Source organism: Mus caroli, chromosome 11, assembly GCF_900094665.2.
Source record: "Mus caroli chromosome 11, CAROLI_EIJ_v1.1, whole genome shotgun sequence".
NCBI lineage: Eukaryota > Metazoa > Chordata > Mammalia > Rodentia > Muridae > Mus > Mus caroli.
In genome coordinates, this window is record NC_034580.1 from 61,797,734 (window position 1) to 61,815,575 (window position 17,842).

General features: G+C 49.0%; 1 protein-coding gene across 1 annotated transcript in view; it reads left to right on the forward strand.

Moving 5' to 3' along the window:
* The first annotated feature begins 180 nt into the window (after positions 1 to 180).
* The window catches only part of LOC110304238 (myosin-3), a 22,556-nt gene continuing 4,894 nt past the window's right edge, over positions 181 to 17,842 (forward strand). The window contains exons 1-29 of the mRNA XM_021175477.1: positions 181 to 384; positions 2,453 to 2,596; positions 3,046 to 3,202; positions 3,630 to 3,657; positions 3,976 to 4,084; positions 4,301 to 4,393; positions 5,014 to 5,077; positions 5,152 to 5,250; positions 6,558 to 6,661; positions 6,741 to 6,879; positions 7,439 to 7,557; positions 7,643 to 7,792; positions 8,783 to 8,953; positions 9,042 to 9,348; positions 9,465 to 9,535; positions 10,416 to 10,503; positions 10,588 to 10,705; positions 11,072 to 11,195; positions 11,289 to 11,425; positions 12,087 to 12,342; positions 12,535 to 12,777; positions 12,879 to 13,055; positions 13,183 to 13,328; positions 13,409 to 13,499; positions 14,205 to 14,594; positions 14,686 to 14,812; positions 16,424 to 16,542; positions 16,721 to 16,917; positions 17,300 to 17,483. Of these exons, the coding sequence (XP_021031136.1) occupies positions 181 to 384; positions 2,453 to 2,596; positions 3,046 to 3,202; positions 3,630 to 3,657; positions 3,976 to 4,084; positions 4,301 to 4,393; positions 5,014 to 5,077; positions 5,152 to 5,250; positions 6,558 to 6,661; positions 6,741 to 6,879; positions 7,439 to 7,557; positions 7,643 to 7,792; positions 8,783 to 8,953; positions 9,042 to 9,348; positions 9,465 to 9,535; positions 10,416 to 10,503; positions 10,588 to 10,705; positions 11,072 to 11,195; positions 11,289 to 11,425; positions 12,087 to 12,342; positions 12,535 to 12,777; positions 12,879 to 13,055; positions 13,183 to 13,328; positions 13,409 to 13,499; positions 14,205 to 14,594; positions 14,686 to 14,812; positions 16,424 to 16,542; positions 16,721 to 16,917; positions 17,300 to 17,483 (4,356 nt within the window). The remainder of the gene's footprint in view (positions 385 to 2,452; positions 2,597 to 3,045; positions 3,203 to 3,629; positions 3,658 to 3,975; positions 4,085 to 4,300; positions 4,394 to 5,013; positions 5,078 to 5,151; positions 5,251 to 6,557; positions 6,662 to 6,740; positions 6,880 to 7,438; positions 7,558 to 7,642; positions 7,793 to 8,782; positions 8,954 to 9,041; positions 9,349 to 9,464; positions 9,536 to 10,415; positions 10,504 to 10,587; positions 10,706 to 11,071; positions 11,196 to 11,288; positions 11,426 to 12,086; positions 12,343 to 12,534; positions 12,778 to 12,878; positions 13,056 to 13,182; positions 13,329 to 13,408; positions 13,500 to 14,204; positions 14,595 to 14,685; positions 14,813 to 16,423; positions 16,543 to 16,720; positions 16,918 to 17,299; positions 17,484 to 17,842) is intronic.

Here is a 17,842-nt window from a genome sequence, read left to right on the forward strand (position 1 = left end):
GTGCTGAACCCTTGTGTGAAGCCCCACTGGGCATGGAGCAGGCCAGACCTCCTTGACCCCATCTGAGAGGCTTCCATTCATTGCAGGGTGGCAGGTTGATACTAGGATGGGCAGGAGGCTGCCAGCTGCCAGCCCAGGGAGCAGCTGGGCTGACCCGTGGTTTGTTTTGCAGCTGACACCATGAGTAGCGACACCGAGATGGAAGTGTTTGGCATAGCTGCACCTTTCCTCCGCAAGTCGGAAAAGGAGAGGATCGAAGCTCAGAACCAGCCCTTTGATGCCAAAACCTACTGCTTTGTGGTTGACTCAAAGGAAGAATATGTCAAGGGGAAAATTAAGAGTAGCCAGGATGGGAAAGTCACTGTGGAGACAGAAGACAGCAGGGTAAGGCACTTGCTCTTTCTCTTTCTCAGCACTGACCCAAGCTCCTCACTCACAGGGCTCTGCATAAGCATATACCTCTCCTCCACCCATTTCAGGAGCCAGAGCCTGGGTCTGGAATTCAGCATCTGAAACAACGCAGGCATCCCAGACGCTAGGAGAAAGCAAAATGCCCTAGCCTCTGTGGAAGGATGAGAGGTGGGCCCCCTAGTGGCCGGCTAAAGCATTTAATTTTGGGTGTCTTTTATCACTGTATTGTTCTGGGCCAGAGAACCAGTCTCACTGTCTCAAGGGTCGGGTGCTTTTAGAACGCCCACCCTTTGTAGGTTTACCTAACTCTGTCAGTGGTCATCTAAGCAAGGAAGAAAGGGTGATGTATAAGGGATCCTAAAAGGCAACAAGGTCAAAGAACCAGGCTCTCTGTATCTGGCGTGGGATGGGCAACTTAGTTCGCTATCTTCTGTGGGAGGAAGGGACGAATTTGGGGTTTTAGAAAATCCCAAATCTGGAAATGTTACAAGGAAGAAAACAAAAGACCTGTGGGTATGGCTCAGTGATAGAACACTGGGCTGGCATATGCAAAGTCCTGCATTCAATCACCACATTCAACCACCACGTGTGTAAGGGTGTGTGTGATGGAGGCAGAAGAAGAGACAGGAGCAGAGAAAACGCAAGAGACAAAATGGCGTCATTCGGTGGGACAGGGAGGAAATGGGCAGCGCCCACATGGAAGCTCTCATAAGGGAAGGCGTCTCCTCATATCTCAGATTAAAATCTAAGAATGGGCTTCCAGAGCAGGACAGAAGGCAGGAGTTAGACTCATCGTAGGATTTTCATGGGCTCTAGGGAGAACATGCCTGAGAAGCGGCAAGAGAGCCCACGGCCCAAGTGGGTTAAGGGAGGGAAGGAAGATAGCTCCGTGGCCCACAGTGCTCAGGACCGGCTATTTCCAGAGTCACTCCTAAAAGAGAAAGGAGGGCAGGGGCTGGCAGCCCCACCCGCAGGGCCTCAGGCTCTCCACAGAGGACAGACCCAGGTGGAAGTCTTCCTCTCAAAACAGAGCTCCAGGGACACTGCAAAAGGGAAGGATGGGCCAGTGGCCTTTCCCCAAAAGCAGGGAAGGTGGTAAAGGAAGTAGGATGGGGCGTGAATCTCAGCGCTGGACAGCTGTTTCTACATAGAGGGGCGTGGCTCTCAGGGCTGGATGTCTGCTTTACCTAGATGGGGGCGTGGTTCTCAGGGCTAGATGGGGGGAAGGGGGGGGGCTTTACAGAGACGGGGGCGTGGTTCTCAGGGCTGGACAGCTGCTTCTATAGGGCAGTGAAGTTAGCAGGCTCTGTGGGCACTAGCCCAGGGCTACAGTGCCTCTCTCATTCTCTGTTGTTTCCAGTCAGCCCTGCTGCAGACATGCTCTTTTCTCTGAGTAGGTAGGAGAGCTACAGGGACAACCAACGCTATAGCCAAACAACTTCCTTTGGCTCCAATTCTGTGTCACAGCACCCCACCCCCCGCCCCAGTTAGTCCTCAGAAATCTTCCTTCATCACATTGGTCACCATCCCACAACCCCAGGCCCAAGAGAAAGACAGAGAGACAGAGAGAGAGGGACAGAGAGACAGAGAGACATAATGAGAGACAGAAAGACACACACAGAGTGACAGAGAGACACAAAGAGAGACAGAGAGACAGAATCAATAGTCCTGAGTAGATTTCATTCATCAATAGAAATCACTTCTTTATGAGTTATTAAAAGAAGTCTGGGATAATTGTAAAGACAAAACATACCCATATATATTACATATATAATACATGTATATCTGTATATACATGTATGTATGTATGTATGTATGTATGTATGTATGTATGTATGTATTTTTTCTCTCCCATAGACCTATGTGGGAGCAGATCACTCGCTTTCCCACTGCCACCTGCCATCGTAACCTGGCTTTCCCTCACTGTCACCAGGCATTTCCTCTGCTCACCTGGACTGCAGTCTCTCCTAGGGTGCCAGGCACCCTCAGCAGTCCGATGGCTGGGGAACATTAGATAAGCCTTCAGGCTCTTCCCTTTCAGACCCTGGTGGTTAAACCAGAGGACGTGTATGCCATGAACCCACCCAAGTTTGACAAGATCGAGGACATGGCCATGCTGACCCACCTGAACGAGCCCGCTGTGCTGTACAACCTCAAGGACCGATACACGTCCTGGATGATCTACGTGAGTGGCTACTACCCAACAGGCTATGCTGGGACATCAGCTGGGGGGCAGGGAAGTGGGGAGGGTGCCTTCAAAGATTCCTGTTTGTCTGGCTGAAAGAGAGGAGGTGAAGTAGAGAAGTGAATGACCAGAAAAGCCAGAGATGAATGGGCTGGGGAGGGGAGGGGCTGGAGGAAGGGAGGTAGGAAGGGGGGAAGTGGAGGAGGAGCTAAGGTTGGGAGGAGGAGCTCCAAAGAGTAAGAAAGCTGAGCTGGTATTAGTTGTGGGAGGACTGGTTGCTTTCCTCCTTGAATTTCAGTTACTTCATTCATCAATAGAAATCATGATTTCTTTATGAGTTAACAAAAGAAGCCTGGGATATTAGTAAAGGCAACACACACATATCATAAATATATATATATATATATATATATATTTATGATATATATATATTTTCCCCCCTCCCACAGACCTATTCAGGCCTCTTCTGTGTCACCGTCAACCCCTACAAATGGCTGCCAGTGTACAACCCTGAGGTGGTGGACGGCTACCGAGGCAAAAAACGCCAGGAGGCCCCGCCCCACATCTTCTCCATCTCCGACAATGCCTACCAGTTCATGCTGACTGGTGTGTTTTCGAGAAGGAAGTATGGGTGCAGAGAGTGGGTGCTAGACAGACTCAGAGGCATGCTGGTGTGAGGCCCTTAGAGAAGGAGGGGCAAGACGGAAATGAGGCTTTAGGTCCTCGGGGCGAGGAGCTTGCATTTAGCACACGCATGGGTTAGCCCATAGGAAAACGTATTCTTATGGATCAGAAGCAAAGCCTGACCATCTCGGAGGTCAGAGGATGAGAAGAGGCCTCATTTTTCAGCAAGGGCTTGGCTTCTCTGAGTCTCGTTCTCAGGACAGATGCTCTTTAAACCCCCATCTATGACTAAGCAGACAAACAGACACGTAAATAAATCAAGGGAGAAGGAGCTGAAACCCCAGTTTGCATGGCAGGTAGGAAACTCTTTGGGCACAGCCATCAGCTCTGCTTTCTTCCCCTCTCACAGATCGTGAGAACCAGTCTATCCTGATCACGTGAGTATCTCTGCTTAGAGAGACTTCTCAGCTGGGGCCGTGGATGTATCCCTCGGCTCTGATCATTAGACAGTGCTTGGAGCAAAGCCCCTGGTGAAAAGACAGGTTGGGGGTGGGTTAAAAAAAAGCCTCAGAGAACTACTAGTATCCATGCTTGTATCAACTAAGACTGCATGCAGCCCAGGTCCTCTACCTCTCTGTGTGGCGGCTCATATTCCCTTGATGTGTGTGCCAGATGTGTTGAAGACCACTGGATGACATCTTAGGGTGCTGGCTTATGAACAGGGCTAATTTCTCTGTCTTTCCATCCTTCTATAGCGGAGAATCCGGGGCCGGGAAGACGGTGAACACCAAGCGGGTCATCCAGTACTTCGCAACAATTGCAGCCACTGGGGACCTTGCCAAGAAGAAGGACTCCAAAATGAAGGTGGGGACGGGAGCAAGGAAAGAGCGTGGGCTAGGGTGGGAGAGCGTGAAGGATAGTGTGGGGTTGACCGTGAGTCGATTGGTCGTTGAGTCGTCAAGTCACCGGATCAGCCAGGAAGCGAGGCAGGCAGGAAAAGCAGAGCCAGTGACGATCCTTTAGATGAGGATTACGTGGCTTACAAATGCATTTCCCCTACCTCCTGGATTTCTTGCTTAGGGGACGCTGGAGGACCAAATCATCAGCGCCAACCCCCTGCTGGAGGCCTTTGGGAACGCCAAGACCGTGAGGAACGACAACTCGTCTCGCTTTGTGAGTCTGCCCTTGAGTGTGATAGGCTCTTCTTTTCAGCCTGCGGGACAGTCCTAGTGCCAGGGCTTGGGGAACAGCGCCCGGTGGGAAGAGACAGCGAAAAAAGCAAACGCACAGGCCACGTGAATGTGAGGCTCAAAACCCCAAGGCTGTAACTGAGAAACTGGGGACCAGGTCCCCAACAGATAGGGCTGGCCGGTAAGGGCTTTCTTTCTGGGGGTTGGGTACCGGAGCCAAAGCTGCAGGGTAAGGAAGGGTTGAGGGGAAGGGTGCTCCCCAGGGTTGGACGCTGTGTGGAGCACTCCTGCAGAGGTTCCATGTGGCAGGTGGGGAGGCAGAAGATGGAGAAGAGACCCTTCACTAACAAGCACATTAGCCCTGAGGAAGACTTTGGGTTTGGTCTTAAGCACAGCAGGAAGGATTCTGTAATCAGGGAAATGACACGGTTTAGCACTCGGGTAATTTCATTAATGAGATCTGGGAAGTCCAGGAAGAGGGAGACACACCAAATGGAAGAAGAAGGGACAGGAGGGACGACTACTGAGGAAAGGGCTTCTAGGGGCAGTGCTCAGGAATCCAGAGGAAGTTCCTCAGGCTGGTCTCCTTCTCCCTCTATGCAGGGCAAGTTCATCCGCATCCATTTTGGCACCACTGGGAAGCTGGCTTCTGCAGATATTGAAACTTGTAAGTATGCCCACTGGGATGGGTGGAGCCTCTGAGCATTGTGAACCCTGACAGGCCCTGTGCTTCTGTTCCAGATCTGCTGGAAAAGTCCAGAGTCACCTTCCAGCTGAAGGCTGAGAGAAGCTACCACATCTTCTACCAGATTCTCTCCAACAAGAAGCCTGAGCTGATCGGTGAGCTGTTAGGGACAGAGTCGGTGTGGAGGGGATAAAGTCACCCTTTGGGCAGACCTAGGAGAGTTAGTTGTATCTGTAGGCGACTCTGCAGCCAATGCAGATTTATATCAGCCACGGGATATGGCTCTTTTGGGCAACAACTATCAATTTTTAAAATTATGTAGTATTTTTGTGACTGTGTATGGAGTTGCGTGTGTTGTCTGCACACACACACACATATGTGCATGCCGAGGCCTGAGAATGCCACGGGGTGTCTTTTCTCTCAACCTTGTGCATTAAGGCAAGGGCTCTCACCCAGCCTGGAGCTACTGTAGTTTGCCAGAATGTTGGTAGGACCCATGTCTCTGCTAGGGATTACAAGCAGAGCCCCATATCCACCTGACTTTCATATGAGTTTTGGGGATTCGAACTCCAGTCCTTATGCTTCCATGGCAAGCACTTTACCTGAGCCACCTCCCCAGGCTTACTGTACCAATTTGAGAAATCTGATCAGATGTGCTGTAATGGGGCAAAATCATTATTGGTTCCATGGCAATCTTTGAGTAGTTAAGCACTTGATGGTCCTTGAGCGCCCCCTTGTGTTTCAACATAGGAACCAATGTCAGCTTATGGAAAGCCAGTGCAAGCTGATAGCCCACCCAGGCTCTATATTTTTTTCAGATGAAAGAGGCCTGTGTGCTCACTACCTCCCATCCTTTCTGTCTATCAGAGCTTAGCCTTCTGAGCTCCATCCTGCAAACAGGCTGCTGGTTTCCAGCCAACTTTAGGAAAGCTATCCCAAACAGCCTACACTTTCCCCAGCAAGGGCTCCTCCTATCCTGGCACACAGCAGTCATCCAGTTTTTCTTATTCACTGTCCCCAACATATACTGGCATGCAACATTCATTTGCAAAGAAAAAACACAAATATTTTTTCCCTAGGATTCTCAACTTGCATAGCATGGGAGACTGCAGTTTCCCCTAGCCCAGTGGTTCTCAACCTTGCTAATGCTGGGACCCTTTAATACAGTTCCTCATGTTGGGGGTGACCCCAACCATAAAATTGTTTTTGTTACTACTTCATAACTATAATTTTGCTACACTTAAGAAAATATCTGTGTTTTCTATGGTCTTAGGTGACCCTTATGTGAAAGTCATTTAACCCCAAAAGGGGTGTCGACCCACAGGTTGAGAACCACTGCTCTAGCGAGTTCTACTTCTGCATTTAATTTGGACCCCTGTGGTTGAAGTCCCAGGCCAGGGCTCAGGAGCACAATTCCACCTGGTGGAGTCTTCATTCCATGTGTGTGATTTCCTCATTTCAGAGTTGCTGTTGATTACGACCAACCCTTACGACTACCCGTTCATCAGCCAGGGCGAAATCCTGGTGGCCAGCATCGACGACGCTGAGGAGCTGTTAGCTACGGATGTAAGAAGGACCACAGGAGGGCGGGAGAGCCTCCACAGAGGGAGGGCCATGGGCAGACAAGCTGTTCTTTCCATTGCAGAGTGCCATCGACATCCTGGGCTTCACCCCGGAGGAGAAATCTGGACTTTATAAACTGACAGGGGCTGTGATGCATTATGGGAACATGAAGTTCAAGCAGAAGCAGCGGGAGGAGCAGGCTGAGCCAGATGGCACTGAAGGTACAGTGTCACCACAGCAGCCTACAGAGTGGGAGCAGGGAGGTCACTCCCCTGGGGCCATCCAGAGCCTCTTTTGAAAATGATTAATCTGAGAGGTGGATGAACCTTTTCTGGGCCTGCAATGATTATAAGGGACAATCACAATCTAGTTAAAAAACACTTATTAGGTGTGTGTGTGTGTGTGTGTGTGTGTGTAAGGATTCTATACCTCATGTGTTGAAGTCAGAGTACAGCTTTTAAGAGTCAGTTCTCTCCTTCTATAATACGAGTCCCTGGGATCAAACTCAGTTGTCAGGTGTGGTGCCCCACGCCTCTACCGGCTGAGCCATCTCTCTGCTCCCTCCACCCTTTTGCTGAAGTCCTAGAAAGGTCTTACTCCAGATGCAATGTGAAATGGCCAGGGCTTTCTGAAGCCCAATTCTGCTGCTCCATGAAGTCTGCCACAGACACTCTCTGGATGGTGTAGTGTCACGGCCCCCCCAGAGACTTTTAAGGGATGAGGAATATGAAAATGGCTTTCCTCCTGCCTCGCTGAATGTCATCTTTCCTTTCTGACCAGTGGCTGACAAAACAGCCTACTTGATGGGCCTGAATTCCTCAGACCTCCTCAAGGCCTTGTGCTTTCCCAGAGTGAAAGTCGGGAATGAATACGTTACAAAAGGGCAGACTGTGGACCAGGTAAGGACTGCCTCAAGTGCAGGAGGGGCGTGGGAGCCTGATGGCCGCTGCCCTCTTACGAGCTTGCTGGCCTCTCCTCCGACAGGTTCACCATGCTGTGAACGCTCTCTCCAAGTCCGTGTACGAGAAGCTGTTCTTGTGGATGGTGACTCGTATTAACCAGCAGCTGGATACAAAGCTACCAAGACAGCACTTCATTGGCGTTTTGGACATTGCGGGTTTTGAAATTTTTGAGGTATGTATATTTATGTTTTCTTATATCTTCATATGGGAGTTTTCATAACCCCCAAAAGAGGGCACCAGGATGGTTTTCTTGTAGGAAGGAGAGAAAGAGTGAGTTGGATAGGAGAGAGATAGCCTATCAGGACAGTTTGTGTTATTTTAAGACAGTTGTAGAGGCCAGGGAGGTGGTTAATTCAGTAAACTGCCTACCTTGAAAGTAGGGAGAACTCAGTATGACATCTAGAATACTCACATTAGAAAACAAAACAGCTGGGCATGGTGATGTGCCCTCAGAAGTGGAGATGCAGAGACAATCAGATCCTTGGGGCTTATTGGCCAGTCAGCCTACCCTACCCAGAAATTTCCAGGCCAAGAGAGCCTGTCCAAAAGAAAAAAAGAGATGGGTGGTGGATGGGAAATGACACCCAAAGTTGTCATCTGACCTATGCAGGCATACACACACACACACACACACACACACACACACACACACACACAATTGTGCACATGTGAATATACACATACATGCCGATACACACAGGGCTGTAGACTTCCTTCAAGTGGACTTTCAAAAGGTCCCACCAAATAGGTAAAATTAAGAAAAATCGAATAGAAGGCCAGAGAAGTAGATACTGTCAATCATATACTGGTTGATATAATTATCTGACTGGTTCTGAGTTAGGCACAAGTGTGTATTCAGGGTTTGCCAGGTGTGGAGATGGGCAGCTCGTAGTTTAGTTGAGAAGAAACAGAAGCCTGTTGGGCATGCAGAAGCATAAACACAAAATAAGTGCACAAGAGGGGCTGAGGGGTGGGAGAACCGTGCAGGCGGAAGACTCATGATCGCCTCTGAAAACTTAGCAGAGCAGGTGGGACCCGACCCATGAGGAGGAACGCTGATGGCATTTCCATGGGACCCGACCCATGAGGAGGAACGCTGATGGCATTTCCATTTTGAAAGAGGTCTAAGTTTTTGACATGAACGTTATGTTTTTGGCATCAGTATAACAGCCTGGAGCAGCTGTGCATCAACTTCACCAACGAGAAACTGCAACAGTTTTTCAACCACCACATGTTCGTGCTGGAGCAGGAGGAGTACAAGAAGGAGGGCATCGAGTGGACCTTCATCGACTTCGGGATGGACCTGGCGGCCTGCATCGAGCTCATCGAGAAGGTATCCATCCTGCTCTGTCTGTCTGTGCCCCTTCCCATGGACTTCCCGCTCTTATTTACTCAGCCACTTTGCCTCACCTTCAATCCAGCCGATGGGCATCTTCTCCATCCTGGAAGAGGAGTGCATGTTCCCGAAGGCGACAGACACCTCCTTCAAGAACAAGCTGTACGACCAGCACCTGGGAAAGTCCAACAACTTCCAGAAGCCTAAGGTGGTCAAAGGCAAGGCTGAAGCCCACTTCTCCCTGGTGCACTATGCGGGCACCGTGGACTACAGTGTCTCAGGCTGGCTGGAGAAGAACAAGGACCCCCTGAATGAGACCGTGGTGGGGCTGTACCAGAAGTCCTCCAACAGACTCCTGGCACATCTCTATGCCACCTTCGCAACAACAGATGGTAACTAACAGACTTCAGACGCAGGGGCTTTGCCTTTACATAATCTCCCTTTCCCACAGCATGCAAAAGTCTCGATACATCCACTCACAGTGCCCGGGCTCCTTTGTGTTTTGCAGCGGATGGTGGGAAGAAGAAAGTCGCTAAGAAGAAAGGCTCTTCCTTCCAAACTGTCTCTGCACTGTTCAGGGTAGGACACATTTAAGTTAATCCATTACCAGTTCACCCAAGTCACAGCAAAATGAGCAATGTTGAGATCCTAGGCTTGCTTTATTCAAGAGTTAGTCACTTGGCTCGAAGGCTCTCTCCGCATGAGATCAATTGACAGTCTGACAATATACAGATGAGGTTTAACAAATGTGGGGCCAGGGTTTGTTCCACTGTGTACTGTAACTAGCAGGTCTGGCTGGCTGGGGGCAGTGAGCTTTCAGTTCCAATCATTTAGCTGCCTTCAGTATGCCTGCAGTAGCACCCAGGCCCCTGGCAGGGACAGACACATTTTCTATGTTAATTTTGGAAACAATTTTGTAGTTGATGGCCATCTTGCAACCTGGGAGAAAGATGATTGAGCCAGGTCACATTTCCCTGTGCTGGGGACCAAAAATCAGACCTCAGTTTTTTTTTTTCCTTTTTGATTAGTCCATATATAATGAGATTTCTCAAGTATGGGACCCAAATCTAAATACAAAATTCATCTGTGTTTTATATATGCCTTGTACAGGAAGGAGGTAGATAATTTTACATGCTATTTGAAGCTGTACTGCTGTTTTGTCTACATAAGGTGGGATGTTCTATTTGTGTGTCATGTTGGTACTCAAAAACAATTTCAGATTTATAGAAGAAAAATTTTAGATTTTAGAGCATTTTAGATTTTAGATTTTCAAGACAGGGATGTCCAAATTATGCGAGTTGTCTGCATCTCTGAGTTTGGGCTATTCAAGCATAGAATTAATTTCACAACTCTTAAGTTGAAGCCATATAGTTTAGTTTTCACCACCATGCATTTATTTGTTTCTGTGGAAGTTTACAGTAGGCTGCCAAAAGAAAATTTTTTTTCTCTTTCCTTTTAGGAAAACTTGAACAAGCTGATGTCCAATTTAAGAACCACTCACCCACACTTTGTGCGCTGTATAATACCCAACGAAACCAAGACCCCAGGTGAGACATCTGCCAGTCCTCAAATTGCTGCTCAGTCTTTAAGGGCTTCTGGGTGAAGCTCAGGTGTCTTGCCTGTGTTCTTAGGGGCCATGGAACACAGCCTTGTCCTGCACCAACTCAGGTGTAACGGGGTGCTGGAAGGCATCCGAATCTGCAGGAAGGGGTTCCCCAACAGGATCCTGTATGGAGACTTTAAACAGAGGTACATCGTCAAAAGGCTGTTTTTCCTTTGACATGGATAAGGGCTGGGATGTGAGTGGAGAAATGTCACATGGATAGACCCATTTCAAAAGAGCAGTTGTGGTTGGCCTTCCATGTGAAATAACCTACGGTTTGGTCAAGATTCACGTTCTTGTGTCATCTATGTTTCTTTGGAACTTATCTGATATATAATAGGGGAGGGAAAAAAAGCTCTGGCACACCAGTCCTACGGCCTAGATTTCAGCAAAGTGACTATGGGCAAGTTTCTCTACTTCCTGGAAACTAGGCTTTCTGGTCTGTAGGAAGAGAAGCCTGCAATCACTGATCATTGCCAAGAGCCTGACCATTTCTGTGTCCACAATGGCAGATACCGAGTACTGAACGCCAGTGCCATCCCAGAGGGCCAGTTCATTGACAGCAAGAAAGCTTGCGAGAAGCTCTTGGCTTCCATTGACATCGACCACACACAGTACAAATTTGGACACACCAAGGTGATGCATCAGTTCTGTCTCATGCTGTTGGCCTTTGCATCCTCTTAACACAATGGGCCAGGTGGCTCATTCTTCTTATCCATCCCTCTGAAGGTGTTCTTTAAGGCTGGCTTGCTAGGAACCCTGGAAGAGATGCGGGATGAGCGTTTGGCCAAACTGATCACTCGGACACAAGCCGTGTGCAGAGGGTTTCTCATGCGTGTGGAATTCCAGAAGATGATGCAGAGGAGGTTGAGTGGGGTCTTGGTTTAAGCATGAGCTCTTTGGGAGAAGGTGGAAGGGTAGGAGAGAATCCCTAATAGGAATGAGCAAGTAATGTTTGTTCATTTGTTGAGACAGGGTTTCTCTGTGTAGCCCTATGCTGTCCTAGAATTCACTCTGTAGACCAAGTTGACCTCAAACTCAGAAATCTGCCTGCCTCTGCCTCCTGAGCACTACTAGGATTAAAGGCATGCACCAGGCTGCATTTTTTAAAAGTTAGTCCTTATCTATCTATCTATCTATCTATCTATCTATCTATCTATTAATCTTATCTATCTATTTATCTACTAATCTTATCTATTTATTAGTCTTATCTATCTACCTATTAACCTTATCTATCTACCCACTAATCTTATCTATCTACCTATTAATCTTATTTATCTACCTATCTATTAATCTTACTTATATATTAATCTTATCTATCTATCTATCTATCTATCTATCTATCTATCTATCTATCTATGCTTTGTGTTTCTGTCTGTGAGCACGTATGCCAAGGCTCACTTGTAAAGGTCAGAGGACAACTTGCAGGAGTCAGTTCTTGCCTCCACTAGGTGGGGCCTAGGAATCAAACTCAGGCTGTCAGGCATGAGCCTGACATCCCTGCTGAGCCATCTTGTTTGTTTGCAGGGAGTCCATCTTCTGCATCCAGTACAACATCCGTGCTTTCATGAACGTCAAGCACTGGCCCTGGATGAAACTCTTCTTCAAGATCAAGCCCCTGCTGAAGAGCGCAGAGACCGAGAAGGAGATGGCCACCATGAAGGAGGAGTTCCAGAAAACCAAGGATGAGCTGGCCAAGTCGGAGGCAAAGAGGAAGGAGCTGGAGGAGAAGCTGGTCACTCTGGTACAGGAGAAGAATGACCTGCAACTTCAAGTACAGGCTGTATGTCTTTAGGAATCTTGCTTTTTCAGATCCTAGATATGATTACGATGTTAGGAAATCTGGGTTAACTGAGGGTGGGGCATGGGTGGGTGTTGGGTTTTTCTTGGAGTGCTTCATGGAAGATTTCACAAAGAAAGATGGCAGTATCTCAAACCTTCGCTCCTTAAAGGGACTTGCGATTTCTTTTTAAAGGAGAGTGAGAATTTGTTGGATGCTGAGGAACGATGCGACCAGCTGATCAAAGCCAAGTTCCAGCTGGAGGCCAAAATCAAAGAGGTGACCGAGCGAGCCGAGGACGAGGAGGAGATCAACGCGGAGCTCACGGCCAAGAAGAGGAAGCTGGAGGACGAGTGCTCAGAGCTGAAGAAGGACATCGACGACCTTGAGCTGACACTGGCCAAGGTTGAGAAGGAGAAGCACGCCACGGAGAACAAGGTACTCGCTCTTCTTACTGTTTCTCTCCAGCTCGACGTACTCAGTGCTAACCAAGCTCTGCTTCTTCTTCTTCTTCTTCTAACCACTGCGGCTTCTTTTAGGTCAAAAACCTTACCGAAGAACTGGCAGGCCTGGATGAAACTATTGCAAAGCTAACACGGGAGAAGAAGGCCCTCCAAGAGGCCCACCAGCAGACCCTGGACGACCTCCAGGCTGAAGAAGACAAGGTCAATTCTCTGAGCAAGCTCAAGAGCAAGCTGGAGCAGCAAGTGGATGATGTGAGCACTGGGCATCAGTCTCAGGAGTCTTGAGGCTTCGGGGCGGAAGAACCATGGACAGGGGCGGGGCTGGGGTTATCCAATCAGAAATCATTTGATCCTAAAGTGGAAATGATGCCCCTTGCAGCTGGAGAGCTCCCTCGAACAAGAAAAGAAGCTGCGTGTGGACCTAGAAAGGAACAAAAGGAAGCTGGAGGGAGACCTGAAGCTTGCCCAAGAGTCCATATTAGATCTGGAGAACGACAAGCAACAGCTAGACGAGAGGCTCAAGAAGTACGTTCCCCCAAACACAGCTTCTGTTCTGTGGGCGGCTGGGGATCCCGTCTTCACGCGTTCTCTGTGTCCTGCTGCAGGAAGGACTTTGAATATAGTCAGCTGCAAAGCAAAGTGGAAGATGAGCAGACCTTGAGCCTCCAGCTTCAGAAGAAAATCAAGGAGTTACAGGTAGGAGGAGGTGGTCAGCTCTCACTTGCCCGCGTGGCTCACTCAGAAACCTGAGCGGTGTCTGCTGAAGTCAGAGTAGGTAGGGTAGGACTGTGAGGCTGCCTCATGGCACCTCTCTCTGTCAGGCTGACTTTGCAGTGGTGACGGTGATGACTGTGTCCCCCAAACTGGCAACAGAATGCATGGAGGTGGATGGGGAAATTCCCTGGGTAGTTAGTGACCATAATGGTGCAAGATTCATTTGGAAGAAAATCAGCAGCATTTATGTTTCTCTGGGGGAACATCCATGAGCAGATTCATCTGGTGGGAACATAACCTCTTCTCCATCATTGTCGTCACCATCTAATTTTGTATATTAATAAGTTTCCATGTGCTAGTTCATCACGTGTTTATAGTGCTCCTTCACCCAGCCCCTTCTTAGCTACGTTCCCCACCTTCCTCATCTTTAGCAATCACCATTTCATATTCAGATTGACTTAAACAAATTCTTCACATGAAAAACACGCACCACTTGTTTTTCCAGTGTCTGGTGCCCTCCATTTTGCTGCAAATGGTATGGCTTCATTCTTTTTATAGATGAGTCATATGCTACCATTTAAGTAAAAGATGTCTTCTTCATGCATTCGTGGATCGATGACACCTATTCAGATGCCAAGTTAGCTATTGTGACCCTGAGAGTCTCTTGGGCACCCCTGCTCTCTTTAGGCTCGCATCGAGGAGCTGGAGGAAGAGATAGAGGCAGAGAGGGCCACCCGGGCCAAGACAGAGAAGCAGCGCAGCGACTATGCACGCGAGCTGGAGGAGCTGAGCGAGCGGCTGGAGGAGGCGGGCGGTGTCACCTCCACCCAGATCGAACTGAACAAGAAGCGTGAGGCTGAGTTCTTGAAGCTGCGCAGGGACCTGGAGGAGGCCACCCTGCAGCACGAGGCCACGGTGGCCACGCTGAGGAAGAAGCACGCGGACAGCGCGGCCGAGCTGGCGGAGCAGATCGACAACCTGCAGCGGGTGAAGCAGAAGCTGGAGAAGGAGAAGAGCGAGTTCAAGCTGGAGATTGACGATCTCTCCAGCAGCGTAGAGAGCGTGTCCAAATCCAAGGTGAGGGGGCGGAGAGGCAGACCCGCAGGGGCAGCTGCAGTAGGTCAACCTAAGGCCACCTGCCGACCTCCCTCCTCTTTCCAACCCGCAGGCCAATCTGGAGAAGATCTGCCGAACTCTAGAGGACCAGTTAAGTGAGGCCAGGGGCAAGAATGAGGAGACGCAGAGGAGCCTAAGTGAGCTGACCACACAGAAGTCCCGGCTGCAGACAGAGGCGGGTGAGCCAAGCTTGGTTCAGTTCAATCTAGCCTGAATGCTATGTCCAGATGCCAAGCTGGAATGCCAGAAGGTTTTCCCTCCTAAGGGCAGCACCCTTTGCGGGGAGAGAATGTTTTGTTTTGCTTTGCTTTGCTTTGTTTTAAAGACAGGGCCCCACTTTTTTTTTTTCCATTTTTTTAATTAGGTATTTAGCTCATTTACATTTCCAATGCTATACCAAAAGTCCCCCATACCCCCCCCACACTCCCCTACCCACCCACTCCCCCTTTTTGGCCCTGGCGTTCCCCTGTATTGGGGCATATAAAGTTTGCAAGTCCAATGGGCCTCTCTTTCAAGTGATGGCCTATTAGGCCATCTTTTGATACATATGCAGCTAGAGACAAGAGCTCCATGGTCTGGTTAGTTCATATTGTTGTTCCACCTATAGGGGTGCAGTTCCCTTTAGTTCCTTGGGTGCTTTCTCTAGCTCCTCCATTGGGGGCCCTGTGATCCATTCCATAGCTGATTGTGAGCATCCACTTCTGTGTTTGCTAGGCCCTGGCATAGTCTCACAAGAGACTGCTATATCTGGGTCCTTTCAGTAAAATCTTGCTAGTGTATGTAATGGTGTCAGCGTTTGGAAGCTGATCATGGGATGGATCTCTGGATATGGCAATCACTAGATGGTCCATCCTTTCGTCACACTTCCAAATTTTGTCTCTGTAACTCTTTCCATGGGTGTTTTGTTTCCTATTCTAAGAAGGGGCACAGTGTCCACACTTTGGTCTTCGTTCTCTTCAGTTTAATGTGTTTAGCAAATTGTATCTTATATCTTGGGTATCCTAAGTTTCTGGGCTAAAGGGCCCCACCTTATAACCCTGGTTGGCCTAGAACTCCTTTTGTAAAACAGGCTGGCCTGAAACTCCCTGTGTAGACCAGGCTGGCCTGGAACTTAACAGAGATCTGCCTGCCTCTGCTTCTACAACACTGTTTTTAAAGACCTGCATCACCCACAGCTGGTGAGGGAGGCTTTCTAACAACACACTTTCAGAAAGAAAGTAAATGGAAGTAACACACAGACCAGGCTGCCCCAAACCGCCTGGAGGAGAACACTGAGTCTCCTCAGTGAAAACAGGAAGCGAGTGGAGGGTCAAGCTTCCATCTGACAGAACCTGGATGGGACCAGGAGGGGCCCAGCCTTTCTACCTCCTGCCTGCCTCCCCCTCTGACTTCTGCACACACCCCAGCTGATCATATTCACCCAAGAGTCTAATTTCAAATTTCCAGAGAGGCCAAGTCCTAAGTGTTTTCCTTAATGACACAGCTGCAGTCATCAGCCACTGGGGAGGTGCTTTGGGAGCGGAGAGGTGCCCTGGTGATGTTCAAACTCATAATGGTTCTCTCAGCTTTCACCGGCAGAGGTCACTCCTGGCTGCGTAGGGTTTGCAGTAGTATTTTACTAGGCTGCTATTTGCTTTTCAGGGACATACCCCTACTCTCAAGAGGAGGGGGGTCTCTTACCTTTATTACTTGCACCCCCCCATTTGGTCCAATGTCTTACACTTGGTCAGCGAGTGAATGGATGAATGAATGAATGAATGAATGAATGAGCTACTTCCTTCCTGACACAGGTGAGCTGAGTCGTCAACTGGAAGAAAAGGAAAGCATCGTATCTCAGCTCTCCAGGAGCAAGCAGGCCTTTACCCAGCAGATAGAGGAGCTCAAGAGGCAACTAGAGGAAGAGAACAAGGTACCCACTCCGAAGGAGGCTTTCTTCTTCCCGTTTTCAAATGGCGTCTGCAAAATAGAATCAAGATTGGACAAGAAGTGATGATTCAGTCAGTGCTGAGAGCAGGGCGCATCTGGCTTGTGTGCTGCACACACTCCTCATTCACTGGGGGGGGGGGTCTTTTGATTTTTTTCTTAAGGCCAAGAACGCGCTGGCCCACGCCCTGCAGTCCTCCCGCCATGACTGTGACCTGCTGCGGGAACAGTACGAGGAGGAGCAGGAAGGCAAAGCCGAGCTGCAGAGGGCGCTGTCCAAGGCCAACAGCGAGGTGGCCCAGTGGAGGACCAAGTATGAAACGGATGCCATCCAGCGCACGGAGGAGCTGGAGGAGGCCAAGTATGTGTCTCTAATTAGAACACTTAAGGGATCTCATGGCTTAGCACACTGGCTCTAGAGTGACTCAGGGATGAATCTAATGAGTGAATTTGATTTGTTTCTCAAGATTTCCCCATCAAGGAGTCTTTAAATGTAACACTGGCTGAAATGTAAAATGTAACCGAATGAATTCAGTTCATTCAGACACCAGCTTTGATCCTGGTTAGACCGGAGAAAGGCCATTGATCACAGACTCTGAGCAGATGGGGGGGATTCTCTTAAGGTTTACGAGCAGAGGTGTGTGAGCCACGCAGTTGGTATCTCCAGCTTGGTGAGCAGTGACGCTCGCTCGAGGAGAAGATTGAAACTTAACGACATCAGTTTTCTTCTCGTTTTCTTGAAGAAAAAAGCTTGCGCAGCGCCTTCAGGATTCAGAGGAGCAGGTAGAGGCTGTAAATGCCAAATGTGCTTCCTTGGAAAAGACCAAGCAGAGGCTGCAAGGGGAGGTGGAGGACCTGATGGTGGATGTGGAAAGAGCCAACTCCCTGGCTGCTGCCCTGGACAAGAAGCAAAGGAACTTTGACAAGGTGCAGGGACGCTCTGTGCTGGCTGAACTCCATGGTGTGGGGGCTGGAGGAGGAGGGATAGGCTCCCTGCTCTGCCCTTCTTTAGCATGGAGGCCTTAAAAAAATTCCCTGAACTTCACTAGCAATTTGTTTCTCCATTGTGACATGGACTGAGAATGGGATGGGACAGAAGTCCCTTGAGAGGATTGTTGTAGCAATGAAACAGTTTCCACCAGGACACGATCTTTTCCATCGCTCATGCTTGTGTCTTTATGTGGCTGAAACTCCATCTTAGGTCCCTCCCTGTGACAGACAGGGAGGTTTGAACCAGTACTTTAATGAAATACTTCCCTTCAGGGCCATTTTTTTTTTTTTTTTTT